This window comes from Falco cherrug, chromosome 4 (assembly GCF_023634085.1).
Source record: "Falco cherrug isolate bFalChe1 chromosome 4, bFalChe1.pri, whole genome shotgun sequence".
Taxonomy (NCBI): Eukaryota; Metazoa; Chordata; class Aves; order Falconiformes; family Falconidae; genus Falco; species Falco cherrug.
In genome coordinates this window covers 37,475,151-37,494,323 of record NC_073700.1, presented here as the reverse complement: position 1 = coordinate 37,494,323, position 19,173 = coordinate 37,475,151, and the positions used below count along the sequence as shown (strand labels likewise).

Sequence of the window (19,173 nt, the reverse complement as noted above, 5' to 3'; positions counted from 1 at the left end):
GGCAGGGGGCTGAGCACCTGACTGTGGTATGTAGATGGGTAAAGCTGCAGGAGTGAGGGTGCCAAGGCCAGCCCCCCACTGCCAGGGCAACCCTTGAAATTGCTTTGACAAAAGCTAGTTTGAGCCCCAAGTCTCCCCCTGTGGCTGTTGGGGTGCAGCTTTGGGGGGGCGAAGAGAGGGTGGTTGTGGCTGCCTGTGGTGGAAGGAATGGGCGCCCCCCCCTTCTGCTCCCAGAGGCACTCTGGCACACAGGAAACCCCTCAGCCCATGGGCTTTTCCAGGCTGGACTGAGCCCTTCCAGGTCAGATTTTGGAGGACACCCCTGTTGTTCCCCCCCCTCCCCGTGCCCCAAAGCAGAGAGCAGAAGGCCAGCACAGCCTGAGCAGCCTAAGCCCAACCCACCAGGGCTGGAGCTGCTCTGGGACTCCAAAGGAGGCCAGGAAACACCCACTGGAAAAAAAAAAATCATCTTTATTATTCCTATTGATGGGACTAACAACCACACACTGCAGCCAGAGAGGAGCAGCAGCTGTGATGCTTCGCCCACCGTGGCTTGGGCGGCCGGAGCGTTGCCAGCAGCAGCCATGATGCTGCCAGCACAGAACCTGCTGGTGCCCGGCGAGCAGCCCTGGTCCTGCAGCTGTAACAGAAATGGGGCTGGCAGGGCTGGTACAGCACCGTGCAGCTGAGGAATGCTGCTTTGGTAAGACTGTTCAGGCTGGGATGGCCCCCATGGTGGGGGGCTGGTGCTGCGGGATGCCATCCTTGCCCTTGACTTCTCCACTGTGTTCATGGGCCCTGTGGAGGGGGTTATGCTGCCCCTGTGCTACCTGCCCCAGGACCAAGCCTTGCAGGGGGGTCACCAGTACCCCAACAGCACGTGGTGGTGGGCGTCTCTGCTGTCCTGCCTGTTGTTGCTGTGCTCAGGGTGCTGCCAGCCTGTGGCAATTTAGTGTCTCACTGCTCCCCATCCCAGGCAAAGCCCTGGAGGCGCTGCTGCATCCTGCTGTAGCTCCCCTTCCCAAAAATACCAGCTTCTGGGAGTCCCAGCACTCTCCTGGTGGCTCCAGGCACCCTCCCACCAGAAAGCGCTCCCCTTTTTTTTTTTTTTTGGCACAAGAGCTGCCCCAGGGTGGCTCTGCCAGCTGCAGGGATGCTCCCAGGTAGCAAACCCTCCGTGCCAGCAGCTCTGATGGACACCAAGGCATTCCAGGGATGCCATTCAGCTGCTGGCTGCCTACTAATAAAAACACACATTGTTAAGATCAGGGAAATTCTTAGTAACATGATGCACCATCGTTTTGAACAACATTAGGCAAAGGGAAAAAATGGAACAGGAAAGAATGAGTCCAGTCACAGGAACAAAACAAAAACCCAACCCAAAAATACAACCCAACCCCTGACAATGCAATCACTAGAAGGGAATCAGCACCCTCGCCATAAATATTAATTCATTTAGTTATGTGCAATTGTGTGTATTACTATAGTGCAAATAGCGCTGCATTGATCACGGAGCAGCCGGCCCGAAGGGGACTGCCCCTAGGTGACACAGGGACTAGTTAAGGACAGACAAGAATCAACATGGATGTAAAACAAAAAAAGCAACCCAGCCACTGGGAAACGCCAAAAAGAAAATCCCAGTTGCTGCCTCTGCCTCCGTGGAGGGCTGGGCAGTGCTGGTGCCTACTGCACCATGCCCAGCAGCATCCCCTGTGGCTGGGAAAGGGCAGGAGGGTACCTTTGCTGCTCCCTGTCCGCTGCCAGAGCAGCCCGGCGTGGTGCGGAGGGGATGATGATGAGGAGGAGGATGTGGGATGGGCAGGCTCTGGTCAGAGCTGCGTGGGGTCTAAGGGGAGAGCCCCTCTGGCATTCGCAACCAGTCCTGTGGCTGCACAGCACTCTGCAGGGCAGTGCTGCTGCCTAAACCTTTTCATGGATGCAACAGCGAGCCCAGCAGCGTCCCCAGGCACCCTGCGACACCTCTCGCCCATCGCTGCCTTGAGCCCGAGCTCTGCCTCTGCAGCTGTACCCGCCACGTGCTGTATGAGGGGCCGAGCTCTGGGCATCTCACCAGTAACACATCGTGCCAGCACCGCGCAGCCAGCTCCCCCGGCACCGCTGCCAGCTCCTCAGGACGGGCTTGCCTCCACCCACAGGCAAGCAAGCAGGAGGGGACAGCATTTTCCAAGGAGTTAAAGGAGATGCAGCCTCTGCCATGCCGAAGGGGACCCACAGGAGCCTTGCCTTGTCCCCTCCCGCTAGACACAACGAGCTTCTAAGGGCAACCACAGCACACCCGAATTAACCCAGCGAACAGTTTGGGTCTAAGCTATTTGACAGCCTCCTGGTAAACCATGAGCAAACCACCTAACAATACACGTCGACATGCGGGCAAAGACCATGAAGCAGCGTCCTGATGGGTATGAGCATCGGGCAGGGAAGAGGGGCGCGGGGGGCGGGGAGTGTGGTGCCATTTGGGGACAGCATCCCACTCCTCCTTTGCCAGCCCAACCCCCAACACCCCTCTCCACCCATCCAGGCTTCTCCCTGCTTTTGGAGCTTTTTTTTTTTTGCTGTCTAGATGGGAGTGAAGGCTGGAGAGTGGGAGTGTCACATGCACACACACACGCACACACAGACCCGTGCCAGCACGCGATGCACACGCATCGCTGGTGTTCCCCACGGCAGAAGGTACGATGCCATCCGCTCCCCCCTCCCCGGTGAAAAGTTTCTTACATTTATACATTATTTAAGACACGCCGATATATAAATTACTGTCTCTATATATACTATGTTTAGGCAGCAGGGCCAGTCCGTGACGAAGGGCACCAGTGGGGGCTTCTGCTCATTTCCCTCTGTCCTCTGTGTAGTGCTGGAAGCGAGTGAAGCTCATGAAGACTTGCTCCAGGGATATCTGGCTCACCGAATAGTCTTCCAAGCGGTACTTCTCTTTGGCTTTCTCCAAGGCCCCGAAGACCTGCAAGGGACAGCATGGCAGTTACTGCAGGGTACCTCAGCTGCGGGAGAACCCCATGGGTTGCAGCCGAGAAAGCGGAGGAAGCCTTCTCCTCCAGGGAGAGCCAGGGGAAGGGAAACCTCCCCTGGCAGGAGGGCAGTGGTAAGCCAGAAGATGGATTATTTAGCAGAGCACCTGACCCCATTTTAAAATATGTATTTTACATATACATATATATATATGATACAAACATATATATACAAATGTATTTTTTTTTAAATATATCCCTGGGCTGGGATCCCAGCTCAATACATTATAAATATAAAATATGTATATAATAGATAAAAAACTATATATATACAGATATAAAAATGTATATACTGTGTACAAAAACTATCTGTATATTATATGCATATATATGTATACTACCTAGACATAAACATGTATCGACAGTATATAACTGTCTGCATACACTATATGTATAACTGTTTACACTGTATACAGATAATCTCTCTCCACACCCCCCATCCCCCTGGTTTTTATATATCCCCCTGGGCTGGGATCCAGCCGGGTCTGTGGCTCAGCAAAGCCCATGTCCGTAGCCCCGCACGTGGCAGCCCCAGTGCCCACGTGCAGCAGCAGCAGAGTTGATGCTGTGTCCACCAGTGCTGCATTCCCAGCAGGGAGATGCAGGGTGGGAAGGATGCAGCTAGCAAACACACTCCTTCCAGCACCCTCCAGAGCCTCCATGCAATATTTTGAGATGCACAAACAATGGCAAAATCAGCTCTTGCTCCCCAGGGAGACGCGGCTTTCCCTCTGGAGGGCTGTGGGCAGGGGCAGTCAGTTGGGGGGGGTGGGATGGAGCGGTCCTGGCTCAGCACACATGGCGAGTCCTGGATGCTCACACGCTGGCTGTTTGCGCAGGTGACCTGTTTGGGCCAGGAGGTGGGAAAGGGCTGGGGAGAAACCCACTTTTTAATTTGCTTGGGTTTTATGTATCACCTGGATTTTGGACAGAGAGTGGCTCTGGAAGAAAAGGAAGATGAGCCGAGCATGAAAGCAAAGCATCAAGAGCATGCTAAGGGACAGGAATAGGGTTGTGCCCCCCCAGCCTCGTCCCGCACCAGCCGTGCTCCAGCACCTGCTTACCTGTGCCCAGCTGAGGTTCTTGTTGGTCAAGTGGTAATGTACCATGCCCTGGTGCTCGTGTTTCAGGACACTGCCTGGTAGAGACAAGCGAGGAGGGGCTCTGTGTTAGGCAACTGGCTGAAGCTCTCGCCCAGCACCCTGCCCTCCCTCGGAGGGCAACAGCTCTGGCAGCTAATGGTACCTGGGAAAGTCTTCTCCACGAAGGCCTTGAAGGCCTGCAGCTCGCCCTCCTCCTCACTCCGCGTTTTGGCCAGCAAGGTGTAGCCACTGCCGAACTTGCTTTTCAGGTGCTGGGGGCTGCCCAGGCATTTGAACTGCCCGTTCACCATGATGGCCAGCCGCGTGCACAGCGCTTCGCACTCCTCCATGCTGCAGGACAGAAGAGGGCTTGTTCAGGGGCAGGAGCACCAAGGCAGAACAGTAGAAGCTTCTGGACTTTCAGAGGGAGATCTGGGTAAAGCAGCCACTGCCGGCTGCAGGCAGTGCACCCCCCCAGGCTCTGGAGGCAGGTCCCATCCCTTGGACCCCAGCACCCTCCCTCCTTCTCCCCAACCTCTCACGCCAAGCGCCTGCCCAGACAAGCGTCACCTGTGGGAAGTGAAGATGATGGATTTGCCACACTCCCGCGTCCGTGTCACTGCGTCCCAGAGCAAACGCCGGGCCACGGGGTCCATGCCGGTGGAGGGTTCATCCAGGAAGATGACGGGGGGACCGCCAATGAGGGCGATGCCAGCGCTCAGCTTCCGCTTGTTACCACCACTGCAGGAGACGGGCATGGGGACAGAGACCCAATATGAGCACAGGGAGAGCCACACAAGACGAAGGGCAAGGGGCACAGGGTGTCTCCATGGCTCCTCTTACCTGTAGGTCCTCACGAGTTTGTCGGCATGTGGCTCCAGGAGCAGCCCTCGCAGCATGTTCTCCACGCAGCTGCCGATGTAGCGCTCGGGGATGCCCCGCAGCCGGGCGTACATGCTCAGGGTCTCGCGGCCCGTCATGTGGTCCAGGAGGGCATCAAACTGCGGGCAGTAGCCGATCCGCTGCTGGACCTTGGGGCAAGAAGAGCCCAATGGGATCAGCTCACAGGCAAGTCTCTGCAAGGTCCCCAAGCCAGGAGGTGCCTCGGCACCTACAGGGCTTAGCTGCATCTCCACAAGGTTTCTGCTCAAAGCGACAGGGACTGAGCCGCCCCTGTGAAACCACGGGAGCAATGAGAGGGAAAGCCCCTGGTGGCTGGAGCAGCCAGTCTGGCAGGGATGGACACATGCAGCGGCTCTGGATGGCAACTGTGTGGCCTCGTGCTGCGTTTCCCAAGCTCGTCCATCATTGTGCGGGGCCAGTTCAGGTGGCCCAGGCTCTTGGGGAAAAAGAAAGCACTGGAAGGTCTGTACCTGTACTGGGTTTGCGTGGCAAGGTTTTGGTACCAGGGGGCTGCAGGGGGGCTGTGCCATAGCTGCCCCTGTGCCCGACGGAGCCCACAGAGCCCACGCCAGCCAGCTCCCAGCTGGACCTGCTGCTGGCCGTGCCTCAGGGGTAATGTATTTAAGAAGAGGGGGAAAAAAAAATATTGCACAACAAATTGCAGCAGAAAAGAGGAGAGAGATCATGTGAGAGCCACAGCCCTGCAGACACGAAGGTCAGTGGAGGAGGAGGCAGGAGGGGCTCACGGCGCTGGAGCAGAGGTGCCCCAGCAGCCCATGGGGAAGCCCCCGGTGGGGCAGGCTGTGCCCCAGCCCAGGGTGCCAGGGGGCGCAGACCCCCCCCGCAGCCCGCGGGGCGGCTGCCGGCAGGGCCCGTGGGGAGGAGCCTGGGATGGGATGGGGACCCCGTGGGGACCCCCCTGGGGCCGGCTGTGCCTGGGGGGCTGTGCCTGTGCTGGGGGGGGGGACCCCCGCTGGGGCAGCATGTGAAGGGCTGCAGCCCATGGGAAGGAGCCACGCTGGAGATCTCCCAGCCAGGGTCAGCCCACCACAGCACCCTGCTCCCCCTGTCCTGGTCTCCTCTGGGGACAAGAGCCCAGCAGAAGGCCGAGGGGCAGGGGAAGAAGCAAGCAGGGCCGTGCTTTCAGGGCAGACCCTGCCTGTGTTCTCCTTGCTTGACGCTGTCTGGGCTTGACAGTGGCAGGGCTATCCAGGGACTGAACTGAAAGCCTGATTCCTGCTCATCCCTTGCTTTTCCAAGGGCAGTGGGTAATTCCCAGCAAGGAGACCTCTAGCAGGGGGTTCTGGAAAGGTTCAACCTGCTTATTTTTGAGACACCATCACCCAACTGTGATCATTAATTCACATTTTTCACCTTTCCAACTTACGGAGCTAAACCCTTTGATGAAGGGTTTGCCACCCCAGCAAGGTTTGGCTCCCATTTGTTACCCCCATCTGTCATCCCAGCGGAGAGGGGACTGCTTCCCCGTGGCCAGATAACGGAGAGCTGGGCCAGACATGGACACAACGTCCCTGGGATATTACTTCAACCTCTGGCAACGGCCACCATGTCCTCCTCAGAGGCACTCGCGAGGTGGCCCAGCCCAGCCAGACGCAGGTTTGCGTGTAACACTGCCCTCCGCCCCTGCAGCCCTTGGTACCTTCTTGATGTTGGCCAGAATGCTGTGGCCGTCCACAAAGGCATCCCCTGACGTGATGCTCTCGTCACCCGTCAGCATCTTGAAGGTGGTGGTTTTGCCCGCTCCATTGAAGCCGAGGAGGCCAAAGCATTCCCCTTTGCTGACCGCCAAGGAGATCCTGTCCACCGCCAGCAGGGACTCCCGGCTGTCGTAGACCTGGAGGAGACCATGCACAAGCCATGCCAGTCACTGCCTGGTGGCACAGCAAGGCAAGTGGTGGCTTTACCAGCCCCGTGAGGACCATGGTTCAGCCAGCAGCAGGGTGCTGAGGAAGGGCCACGCTCTCCTCACCTTGGTGAGCTCCTTGATGACCAGAGGGCTGCTGAGAGATGACAGCAGTTCTGGTGGTGACTCCAAAACCTTCTTCCTCTCATCTGCCACGTCCCGGTCCTCCGGCAGCACAGATACCCTGTTCAGCAGTGCCACCTAAACAGGGGAGAAAAAACACTCTGCCACCTGGCTGCTGTGGGACAAATGAATTCTTCCAGTGCCCCCAACCCAGACACAATCCATCCCTTTGATCAGCCGTCTCTCCCTCCCTTTGCCAACCCACACAGTCAACAGGACTGGCCCCTCCAAGCCACCTGCTCCAGGAATGCTCCCTGAGAGAGTGATTTAGGTGAAGGGAGCTTGTCTCCAGCTCGCAGGGACTCCTGGGCTTGGTTTGGGGGGCATCTTACTTCTCCCTTCCACATGCTTCAGCTCACCCATTTCCGCCGCCTGCAGATGCCACAGACCAAAGTTCTCAGTCTCCAGAGAAGGTTTGTCTCAATGAGGAAAAGGAGGAAGAGGAAGGAGAAACCCTGGACGGTCAAGGAGGTCAGGTATCGTCCGATCCCAGGAGTCTCCCAGGAAAAGTAGTTCATCTGATAACTGATATCTGAGCAGGGATGGAACAAAATCAAGATTTGGATCAATCCACACTCTGGGGAGGGGCACGGAAAGCTGTGAGCCCAAGGCTTTGCCAGGCTCATCTCCATGCCAGCCCACACTGGCTCCCTGCCCACAGCTCTTTCCAACACTCATTTCCATCCCAGCTCACACTGGCTCCCTGCCCACAGCTCTTTCCAATGCTTCCCACAGGAAGATTCCGGTCTGGAGGGGATCTGGCAGAAGATGCCCAGTGGAGGCACACAGAGGAGAAAACGTCACTCTTGGGACAGGGACTTCTTTACTTGTTTATGAAACTTTCCCTCACCCCAGCTTTCCTCCAAATCATTAGTAAGGAAAAGATGCCTTAATTGGATCACCTACGAGTGTCAAATGCTGCCTAGTTTTTACTTTAAAATGGTACCTGGAGCTACTGCCCAGGTTGGGTTAGAGGCCCCGTGATACTGCCCAGCTCCACCATCCACCCCTCAGAGACCTCCCAGTGTGGCTACGGTGGGGTGGGCAGGTGAGGACCAACACAGAGACTCACTAAACGCCTTGCAGATGAAGATGGCTTCAACAGAGGAGGTACAAAACTGAATGAACTCATAGTTCTGGTAGAAGTCACTGATGCACTGGCCCAGGCAGTAATTGGGTAAGACGAGAAAGACTTTATCCAAGGTTTTGGAGAGGTCCACCAAGCCCAGTTCTGAAAAAAGAGCACAGGAGGAACAACAGATTGGGAGTTAGCTGGTTTTAGAGAAAGACCCTGATACTTCCAAGTTCAGAAGGAAAACCAACAGATTTTGTCACGTTTAATGGGTGAGAATGGACTGTCATAGCAGTTTTGTTGCTGGTGTGGGGACAGCCCTGGGATGAGAGTCCCCCTGGGGGCTGCATCTTCCTGGTGATGGCAGGGTGCGGTGCTGGGCAGGCACGGAGGGCAGCGACCCACCTGGGATGCTCATGATGGTGACCGCCAGGAAGGTGGCCGTGCCTGAGAGGATGTTGAAGATGGTGAGACGGGTGTAGGCTGTGGCTGCCACCGAGAAGAAGAAGCTAAGGAGGTACATGAGGGGGATGATGGCCCAGCCATAAAGGAGGAAGATCAGCATCACATCAACGAGGTGGCTGTCTTGGGTGAAGGCTTGCACGTCAAAGGCTTGGAATATCACCTGGGGCACAGCAATGTGAGTAGAATGCATGTCTGTCTTGACCACAAGTGATGTTGCCCTTGTCTCAGTGGCCCAGGCAGCAAGGTAATGGCAGCACCGCACTGACGGTTCCTACCAGCAGCCCACGCCTGTCCCCAAGACAAGCTCTCTTTCTGCAGACCAGAATGCAGAAGGGCAGATCTGGGGAATCGCTCTCCATGCTCCCATGTATTTTGAGATTTTCTAGTGCCCACAAACAAGCATTCAGGTGCCAGAGGCTGCAGTTGACTGACCCAGCTGGCTGGCCATGACACAGCTCCCAGAAGGACTAAGGGACAGCTTTCTTGCCCATCCTTTCGACTAACTGAGACAATGCCAGTAGCCTTATCCTCTACCCTGCACCCACACGCATCCCAGCTCTCCCAGAGGAGCAGCACCCAGAGCTCCCACCCAAGGGGAAGACAGGGCATCAGAGCTGACTCACCAGCATTAGAGCACAAGGGATGAGAAAGTTGATGATGTCCCAGAGGAGGGCGGAGAGCCAGAAGTTGATCACGTAGACGCCGCTGACAAACTGGACGTGCTTGGCTTTGATGGCCCGCTCGCTGACCAGCAGCAGCGCGAAAGTGCTGGCGAGCGAGGCCATGCCATACAGCAGGTTGATGGCAATGGCAAACCCGGTCTGGCCCCTGCGGGGAGAGCAGTGGGGCAGGTTAGGACAGGGACAGCTCCTCAAGGCAATGCCAAGGCTACGGGGGGACAGCACACCCACACCGTGCTTCTCAGGGAGGCTACACTCACCCAGCAAGCCAGCATGCAGAAGAAACACCCCACAATAAAAGTGCACCTCAGTAAGAAGAGCGTCACCCACGCACGGCCCACCTTGCACACCACAAACCTCTACCCTGCCTCGGTGAGGTCCCATGCATGTCCCCTCTGGTACAGGTGAGGTTTGGAGACCCTGACTGCAGGACTTTGTGAAGTGTACAGCCACGCAGCCCCCTCTGCTCTGAGCATCCAGAGAAAACCAACCCCAGCCAGCATACGGAGGGCAACACCCAGCCACTGGGATAAGTGCATGGGGTGATGCGGCTGCCAGGCTCAGGCAGGTAAGTCACCTCCAGAGCTTTGCTCTCCTGCCCTCCTGAGCACAGCCACAGCAACGTTTGGGTCTGAGAAGCTCCAGCCTGGCTCCTCCACTGATGCCAGCACAACCAGGCCCATCTGCACCCACGGAAGCCACGAGCCCCAGCAGGAAAGCAGGCGCTGTGCCATCAAACATACTCCATGAGCTGGTCTTTGGCCTTCTCAGTGATGTTGCGGGGCTGAGGGTAGTTGGTGACTGTGATGGAGGCGTTGGGGCCCGCCAGTACCCTGAAGACGGCATTGTCGGCCAGCATCAGGGCCGTGGCGGGGGAGTGGTACGCCTGGTTGTTGAAGAGCGCGGTGACCACAGTGCGGTTCCCAGCCCCTTCAAAGGAGGCAGCTGTGATGTAGTGCTCGTTGAAGGCTCCCCCTTCCTCGGAGGCTCTCGAGATCAGGTACTCGTCCAGGCCACCTGCCAGACACCACAGCCATTATGAGCAGGCTCGATCACATGAGCGCTAACGGGGGCCAACGGCACACCGAGCAGCCCCAGCCCCAGTGAGCCACCCTTGCCCCAGTGACGGCCACAAACGCAGGGGTTTGGAGAACACAGCTCTGCTCCGGTGAGGAGGCGTCCTGCCCACAGTGGGACTCTCCCACACAGGAGAGGATACAAGGGGATACGTCAGATATGCCCACCCGGGACCTGAGCCACCCACACCAAGGGCCCCCGCAAGAGAAGCCCGTGGCTCCTGCCAGGCATCGCCTGCTCCATGGGCGCCCTGCAAACCCTCACCCAGCACCTCCAGCGGCGACTGGCGCTGGGCATCCAGCAGCTCCGCGTACTGCTCCGCCAACCTCTGCGACAGACCCGAGGCAGCCGAGACACTGAAGGGCACGATGGTCTGGCCGTAGGGCTCCAGTGTCAGCCTCAGCAGGGAGGAGTCCCTGGGGCCTGGGAAGGTCTTGGCCACGATGAGGGCAAAGGCGGTGAAGATCAGAGGCACGAGGAACTGCGCTGCCACCATCTTCCAGTTGCGCCAGCTGTACATGGCTCGCTTCATGAACATGGCGTAGAACTGCTGGCAGCACAGGTAGAACTGGGAGAGGGGGAGCCCGGTCAGCGCCAGCCCTGCCAGCTGCAGGCAGCCCCGCTGGCCACATCGCCCCACGCAGCTGATGGGGGGAACAGCCCCAAACCCACCTCCCCGTCCCGCAGGTAGCCTGCAAGCCCGCGGCAGAGCCTGCTCTCCAGCCCAGACTGTAAAGCGATTAGCAGGGAAGCGACTTGCACTCCAGCACAGCAGGTCAGCCCGTCAGACTCCATGGCTTCCCCATGGGATTCAGCCTCTTTGGGATCTCAGGTGTTAAAAGCAGCTTCAGCCATGACCTTTCCCTTCCTCCACCTCTCAGCATTTGAGGTTCACAAATAGGATTACTGCAACACGGCTGCCTGCCAAAGCGACCGGGCTGAGGCGCCTGGGAGCTCCCAGCCCAGCCCCTTCTTTGCTTTTTAAACCTAGAAACATCTTTCTCCCCTTCTGCCTTTGAGATGTGCCCTTGAGAAATGCAAGGAAATTTATCACAGGTGCATAGGCAGCAGGCCATGAAGGGCTGCCAGCGATCTGAAACACAAGCCTATCAGGGGAAGGAAGATGTTTTTTCTCATCTCCCTGCTGAAAATCCCAAGTGATGTAGCAACAGCAGGCAAAAACCACTTTAGATCACCTGGGACACCTTCAACAGCATCTCTGTACACCTCAGGACTAACATGAAGAAGACAGCAGTGACCAACCCCAACAACCCTAAAAATAATTTGCCCTGAAGATTCCCATTTGATCTTCCAAACCAGACGCAACAAGACCAGCCGTGGGGGAGGCTCCACTTGGTAACCCTGCTCCGAAAATCCCCTTCACATGCCCTCTCCTTTCTCCTGTGGTACCAACACCCCCACACTCACCCCCGTGTTGAGCTTGATGCTGGAGCAGTCCTCCGTGATGAGTGCCCCACTGTCGTCCGTCATGTCCGTCATGCCGCTCAGGCTGCTGGAGTCATCCATGGCCCAGTCGTTGGAGCGTCTCTCATGCTGGTACTGGAGGGCAGGCAGCTGGATGGCCTGGATATCCATGCTGGAATCCACAAGTTTCCCAACCCTGTGCCAGAAGGGAAAGCGGGTGATGAAATGCAGACTCAGACAGGACCAAGCTGTTCTGAGCTGGGGAAGCCAAACCGATGAGGCAAACCCCAACTGGTGCCCTGGAGAGCTGTGTAGGAGGACATCGCCACTGCCAAAGCACACGAGGAACGGTTGTCACCCGATGGCACCCCACCGCTCCTGCCCACCTCAGGAAGACTTCCTCCATGGTGGTGACCGAGGCGCCGTAGCTGGCGATGCCCAGCTCCTCCCGCTTCTGCTCCAGCTCTGTGAACAAGGCCTCAAACCTGAACAGAGAAGCGGTGTTAGATGCTCATGAGGGGGGCACTCGGAGGCTGAGACCCTCTGGGCATCAGTCCTGCGCGGTTGGAGCTCTGCTGCCAGCTCCGCTGCTGCCTGCAGCACCAAGCACCCCACTCGCCCCAGGAGCAGCTTTTGGGCTCCACCTGCTGCTCCTCCTTGCCGCAGGCAGCCTCAGCTATCCATATATTAGATTTCGGAGCCAGCCCAGCCTGCCCCATGCCTTCCACCCTCCACACCGCAGCCATCACCAGCTATCAGCAACCCGCGCTGTCCCATGCAGCTGCTGCACGGGTGGTGACACGGGGGGCATGAAAGCGATGTGCCAGCACACGCAGGGGAGGGCGGAGGTGAAAGGAGGAGCCAAACTCAATTTTCCAAGACCAGTGCTGACGCAGAAAGCAGCTCCGCTTTCCAGCGAGCCCCTGACGACAGTGTGTGCCCCAGCGTGTGCCGAAGGGACCCACCCGGGGAGGGCAGGCAGGGGACAATACCATTACCTGTGCGTGCTCTCCTTGGGCAGGATGAAGGACAGCTCTGCCCCAGCGTTGCTCTCCATGGTGGCGTTGGGCACATACTGACAGATGAGGCGGGAGATCTCCCCCAGGTTACAGTAGGGCTCCTTCACCATCACCATGTGATATCCAGCCCCTGGGCAGAGGGACGAGAGAAGGGAGAGGAGGGTAAATCAGCCCAGCCTGGCCCTGCGGTGCTGGAGCAGAGAGGAATGCTAAGGCACTACAAAGCACTGACGGCTTTGCCTGGGCTATGGATGCGATGCAGGAGCAAGTGTGGGGATGGGCTTCAGAAGAGGCAGTATAGCACGATGGGGAGCAAGCAGCCATCAGACAGGGAGCAATGGGTCCCCTTCCTGGCCCTATATCTCGCTCCTGCCCCTCCCTGGCAAGGAGGAGACATCAAGCACGGCCTGCCTGCTCTTCCCTTACCATATTTACGCTTGAGGAAGAGTGAGGAGCCGCAGCACTGCAGCTCGCCCTTGGCCATGATAGCTATGCGGTCCCCCAGCAGGTCAGCCTCATCCATGAAGTGGGTGGTCAGCAGGATGGTGCGGTTGCTCCTCTGCTGCTGCAGGAGGTCCCATGTGGCCCTGCGAGAGGCTGGGTCCATCCCTGACGTTGGCTCATCCAGCATCACCACCTGCACACAGGAGACGGGTGCTGGTCAAACAGGGCTGGGAGAGACACAGCAGCGCAGGAGAGGGCAATCCCAGGGCCTAGAAGGAGCCCTGACCTTGCAGCATGCACGTGATGTTCCTGCTTGGGGGAGCAGCTGCCAGGCAGCAGAGCTGCACTGCAGCCTCCGGGCACTGTCCTCAGAGTTATCCCCCTTTGTGGGGGTGCTCCCGCCCCTTCCTTGCTCTCCCTGCATCTCCCACTGGCTCACCATGTGAGGAACAACCTCAAAGCTTCTAGAAAGACCTGCGCTGGCCCCAGGGAGAAAGATTTGAGGTGAGCCCCACCGACGATGCTTGCCTTGGAGTCCCCAATGAGGGCGATGCCAATGGAGAGCTTGCGCTTCATGCCACCAGACAGCGCCTTGGTCAGAGCGTGGCGCTTGTCCTCCAGGTTGAGGATCCTCAGGATGTGGTTGATCTCCTCAGGGCACTTGGAGGATGGGTACCCCTTCAGCTGCCAGACAGGGGGAAGGGGAGGTTAAGCCTGCCTGCGGGGGCAAGTGAATCTGGCAAAGACCCTCGCCACCACATCAGCCACCGGCTGCTGAACCCCACCACACTCCCTCCTCCACAGCCAGGCAGGGAAGCAGGGCAGCACAGAGATGGAGTCCTGCCCAAGTGCTGAAGGAGCCGGCACAGCTGGCATGGTGGTTTCTGTGGAGCCACGCTGCCTGTGACCCTCCACTCCTCTGGCAGCCAAGCAGGGAGCTCCTGCCTGCAGACGAGGTGGAATAAGGAGGCAACGGCTGTTCTGCTTATCACAGAGCGGTTTGGGTTGGAAGGGACTGTTAAAGGCCATCTCATCCAGCCCCCCTGCAGGAGCAGGGACACCTTCCACTGGATCAGGCCACCCAGAGCCCCATCCAGCCTGACCCTGGATGTGTCCAGGGACGGGGCATCCACCACCTCCCTGGGCAGCCTGTGCCAGTGTCTCACCACCCTCTGCCTAAAAAGTTTCTTCCTTATATCTAGTGTGAATTGACCCTCTTTTAGTTTAAAACTGTTGTCCCTTGTCCTATCACTACAGGCCCTGCTAACACATCTGTCCCCTTCTTTCCTATAAGCCCCTTTAGGTACTGAAAGGCCGCTGTAAGGTCTCTCTTCTCCAGGCTGAACAGCCCCAGCTCTCCCAGCCTGTCTCCATAGGTGCTCTACCCCCCGGTCATCTTCGTGGCCTCCCCTGGTCCCACCTGATGGATCTCACCATGCTTCCCCAGCCTCGCGAAGCTGCAGGGTGCCTGCCCAGGGCTGGCTCCCAGGGGCACAGCAGCATTCCCCCCAGGCACCGCACTCACCCCGGCGTAGAAGCAGAGGTGCTCTTCCACCGTCATGTTGTCGAAGAGGACGTCGTGCTGGGGACACAGGCCCAGGCTGCGGCGGATCAGGACCATGTCCTGGGAGATCTCGTAGCCGTTGATGTACGCCTGCCCGCCCGTCGGAGAGTGCAGACCTGGGAGGAGCGAGGCGCAGCAGCCTTGGCGCAGGGCTGAGGACAACCCTGGGCAGCAAAGAGCCGGCAGAACGGCGGGGGTCCTGCCAAGCATCCCCCCCCAGGCAGGTTTTTGCCAACAGTCAGAGCAAGCGGCTCTTGCTCAGGCTGGGGCACGGCAGCTTTCTGCTCCTGCCCGCAGGGTGGGCTGCACGGCACCCACCGGCGGGAGGTGGACCCTGCAGTGCTGCCAGCGCAGGCAGGCAAGGGGTGAAGCGGGCAGAGCTCCAGGGGAGACAAGGTGAGCCCCCTCGGCTGGCAGCAGCAGCACAGAGTGACAGAGAACAGGGAAGAATGAACCATCAAAGGTCACCATGTCCGCCATGCCCGAACAGGCTGCCTGGGGCAGCTCAGCACCCCAAGAAGGATGAAGACCAACTCTTGGCCTGGTGGCCTCTCTGCCTTACTACGACAAAGCCTACAGAGACCCAGCCTGCAGCAAGTCCCTTCTCTGCTCAGGGCTCTCCAACACAAAGACTGGCTGTCACCTTCCCCGCCGGCTGATCCCACTCTCGTGGAGAGCTGAGCAGGGACCCGCACCCTCCCTCCTCTCCCCAGCACCGACATGCCTCTCACTACCCTGGCATCCCTGGCTAACAGCTCAGTGACTGAAGGTGCTCCGGGGAAGAGCAGAAGTGGGGTTCAGCTCCTCTTTGCAAGTCAAGCCATCAGCCCTTCCTGGCCACGTGCCAGCCCCGCAGCAGGATGCAGCTCCTACCTGTGAGCATGGACAGAGTGGTGGTCTTCCCAGCGCCATTGTGTCCCAACAGGACGGTGATCTGCCCTTCGTACATGTTCACCGTTAAGTCCTTGACTGCCTCTTTCATCTTGTTTCCCACTCTGAAGACCTGCAAAGACACGTTAACAAGCTGATGCTGCACCCGAAGCAAGCGCACTCAGACCTGCCCCAGCTGGCAGCCCCAGCCCATGATGCTCGTGTGGTGTTGGCATTAGAAAACAGGTCTAATTCAGGTTAAATTCAGATGTCAACAGGTAAAATAGAGATGTCACTGCTCCTGTAAGCACTTAACACTTCAGCCCACAAGAAAATGCAGCCAGCTTTGGGGAAGAGCCTTAGTGCTAAGCAACACTGCCCGAGGCAAAAAGGGCAGCAAAATGATAAGAGAGTTGCCTGCAGGCAGCAGTTTTTACAAAAACAACATTAAGATAAATTTGTGTTGTGCTGGGCAGTTGGTACCTTGGAAAGGTGCTTTATTTTGATTCCTGACACGAGGTCGGCAGGTTCTTCCTCAATGTACTGGCTCTTCAGAGCTTTCTCAGGGTCCTCCTCCTCCTCCTTCTCTTTTCCCACCACAGTCCTGGGGCGCCCGCACCAGTACGAGGGCTGATGGAAGAAGGCAGAGAGAGAAACTCAGGCACAGACACAGACCATCTCTTCTACCCAGCCTTGGCCGTTCTCCTCCTCCCACAGACCTCCAAGACTGCTCTCCTTGGCCTGGGAACTGTCAACCAGCACATCTTCAGCAAGCAAGTCAGAGGATGAAACTCCTGCCCCTACCCTGCTGCCTTCCCCTAGCTCTCCCTTACAGCAGGATTGCCCGTGATTACACAGGCAGCTTTTCCTCATCTTCATTCCCATGGAAAAGGTCAGTACTTCATTGAGAAGCAAAATTGCTCAGGCAGAAGCCCCCTGCCCAGAAGAGCCCGTGCAATGGATGATCACCCCCTCCAAAAGCCCTGACATATAATAAATGCAAAAAGCCTGGGGTCCAGCTGCTGCAGTTACAGGTTTTTTTGACCTGGCTCTCCAGGAATGAAAATAAGTGTTTGAGACCTGAAATCCCCATGGAAATAACAATTCAGCGACTCCTGAGTGCAAAATCAGCATCTCACTGCGGCTGTTGGCAGACAGCTGTATCTCCGCTACCCTGGTCTAGCTGCAAGAGGGAGTGGGATGCTGGAGTGAAACCATGCTGGGATAAGGAATTTAGAGGGGAGGAAGAAAAACCTCCCAATCAAATAACAAGGGATACAGCCACAGGATCAGAATTGGTTGTATCGCTGTGGCTTAATGAATTCTCAGCGGCCAGCTGAGCTGCAGTAATCGGCACAGCCACCGCTGCTGAGGAGGATGCCAAGCATTCGCCTTGGCAGAGCAAGGGCAGCTCAGCTGACAGTCACTAGCACGTGGGGACTGGCAGCGGGACGCGGATCGTCTGGGTCCGCCTGGACAGCAGCGCTCTGGGAGGTTCAAATGACTGGATCTGGTTGCTCACACTTGGGGCTTCTCTCCGATGCCTTCACTCGGGCACGGAGACATTTAACAACACCCTGCATGCCAAGAAGCATCAGGACACAAGATTTAAACCCAAGATGACCTTCACGTTCAGTAAAAAAATACAGCTGCATCACCCTTTACTGAGGACATGCTGCAGACCCCTTGATTTTGGAGGCCAGGTGGTGCCACCCTGGCACGTTAGTCTGGCCCACTGCACGGCACAGAGGTGGGGACCATCCCCACACGATGCCCATCAAGCCCACTCGAAGGGGTGCATAAGCGGTGCTCACCGTCAAGAAGAAGTACCACGGCTGAGGCACGCCGTACTCCCCGGGGAAGACGGCCTCCACATACCAGGCCACCACGCCGTAGAGCACGGAGTCCAACAGCAGCATCCCCAGCACCTGGGCTAAGGTAAAGTTGTCGTCCACGCTGACGGGCTTCATGAGGTCCCTCCACTGAATGCCAGTCCCTGCAACGCACACGGGGCACTGCCTACCTCTGCACCTCCAGAAGGACAGAGTGTTCTCTGGGACTGTCAGACAGCATCCCCTGTCCTAATTCACTGCTCGGGCATGAGGGGCACACACACGGCTCTACAATCCCTTCTAAAGATAGAGGGGAAAGATGCAGCAGAAAGCACACTGACATCTCGAGGCTCCGCACTCCATCACGCTTCCTCCACCACGTTCTCTGCACTGCCCAGGGAAGAAGCGATCTCCAGCCACTGCCCCTCCATCACCACAGCTGCCTTTTTACTGCCATCACTTTACAAAAGCATGGCCTCTGCTGGAACCACCAGCAAATTCTTATAAACACCAAAATTAAAGATGTGTATCGGGAAGGAGGAAACGCAGTGGATTCCCGTCCATCAGAACAGAATTCGTTCGGCAGCCAAAGTGATGATGGTGTTTTGCACAGTCCAGGCTGCCAGGGGTGTGGGTTCAGGGGGGCTGGTGAGACCTGTGGGAGCGATTGGCAATTTGCCCCCCTGCTCTCGTTAGGAGCTGGAAAGTGCTTCTCCCTGACTTCTTTCCACCCTTCACACCACATGCAAGCCAGCCCCAACCCACCACAGAATGAGTCTGGCTCCCCTCCCGGGGGACAGGAGGCACTCGCTCACCTTTTCCTTCAAACATGCCTATAAGCTGTGCCCCCATGGCCATGGCCACGTTGGAGATGAGGCAGGACGCCAGCTTCTGGCTGTGGGACATCAGGTCGTAGCGGGGCGAGATGAAGAAGTAAGGGATGTAGGAGAAAAAGTAGAGGAAGCCGCCAGCGGCAGCCGCAACATTTGCTGCCAGCACAGAGAAAAGCAAGACGGAAAGTCAGTAATCTGGTGATGCCAATGAATATATTTCTCACAAGCTTTCCATCCGGGGAGATTCAAGGCTTGCACAAAGTGTGGCTATGCAGGGGCAGGACGAGGATGTGCCCGTGCCCCGGGGCAAGGCAGGGGCAGCATTGGATCCTGACAGCTGCAGGAGCACCCTGTCCATCCCAGACCCGAGCACCCTGGGGCCACAGCTGCCAGATGAAGCCCTAACGCATGAACTTGTCTGGTTTGGGAAGCGACAGCGCACGCATCCCTTCCCACACACCGTGGGGAAAACACAGCCAAGGGAACAAAGGCTCCCGCTCCGCATGGAGCCAGTTATCCAACACAGAGCCCTGTGCAACCTCACATAACTCCGGAGCTGGCCCTGCTCTGAGCAGGGTGGACTGGTGACCTCCAGAGCTGCCTCCCAACCAAAATTAACCAGAGATTTTACAGCACAAGGCCCATAACACTCCCCCAGCCCCACAGGGAGGCAGCCAGGGAGGGACTCACCTCTTGAGAAGAAGGTGCTCACCATGAAGTTGAAGGAGATAGAGGAAATGGAGAAGATGGCAAGGAAAGTGAACACCAGTGTGGGGTCGCTGTTGGTGAGCACCGCTCCCTGTTCACTCACCTGGC

The 19,173-nt window shown here is 57.5% G+C and overlaps 1 protein-coding gene and 1 long non-coding RNA gene across 2 annotated transcripts in view; one reads left to right on the top strand and one right to left on the bottom strand.

The window, feature by feature from the left end:
• Positions 1–456: 456 nt before the first annotated feature.
• ABCA3 (ATP binding cassette subfamily A member 3) overlaps positions 457–19,173 on the bottom strand; it is a 31,136-nt gene continuing 12,419 nt past the window's right edge. The window contains exons 8-31 of the mRNA XM_055709114.1: positions 19,048–19,168; positions 18,340–18,513; positions 17,507–17,688; positions 16,176–16,322; positions 15,696–15,825; positions 14,784–14,938; positions 13,787–13,942; positions 13,241–13,451; positions 12,794–12,944; positions 12,182–12,280; positions 11,799–11,991; positions 10,635–10,938; positions 10,037–10,310; positions 9,237–9,441; positions 8,554–8,773; positions 8,149–8,307; positions 7,436–7,608; positions 7,020–7,154; positions 6,690–6,884; positions 4,970–5,157; positions 4,697–4,867; positions 4,290–4,477; positions 4,109–4,182; positions 457–2,977 (exon numbers count right to left, since the gene is read on the bottom strand). Of these exons, the coding sequence (XP_055565089.1) occupies positions 2,846–2,977; positions 4,109–4,182; positions 4,290–4,477; positions 4,697–4,867; positions 4,970–5,157; positions 6,690–6,884; positions 7,020–7,154; positions 7,436–7,608; positions 8,149–8,307; positions 8,554–8,773; positions 9,237–9,441; positions 10,037–10,310; positions 10,635–10,938; positions 11,799–11,991; positions 12,182–12,280; positions 12,794–12,944; positions 13,241–13,451; positions 13,787–13,942; positions 14,784–14,938; positions 15,696–15,825; positions 16,176–16,322; positions 17,507–17,688; positions 18,340–18,513; positions 19,048–19,168 (4,137 nt within the window). The 3' untranslated portion in view covers positions 457–2,845. The remainder of the gene's footprint in view (positions 2,978–4,108; positions 4,183–4,289; positions 4,478–4,696; positions 4,868–4,969; positions 5,158–6,689; positions 6,885–7,019; positions 7,155–7,435; positions 7,609–8,148; positions 8,308–8,553; positions 8,774–9,236; positions 9,442–10,036; positions 10,311–10,634; positions 10,939–11,798; positions 11,992–12,181; positions 12,281–12,793; positions 12,945–13,240; positions 13,452–13,786; positions 13,943–14,783; positions 14,939–15,695; positions 15,826–16,175; positions 16,323–17,506; positions 17,689–18,339; positions 18,514–19,047; positions 19,169–19,173) is intronic.
• On the top strand, positions 2,287–3,430 carry LOC114016752 (uncharacterized). Its single transcript, XR_003561409.2, has 3 exons — positions 2,287–2,420; positions 2,582–2,691; positions 2,800–3,430. It is a non-coding gene; the product is annotated as an uncharacterized LOC114016752 (long non-coding RNA).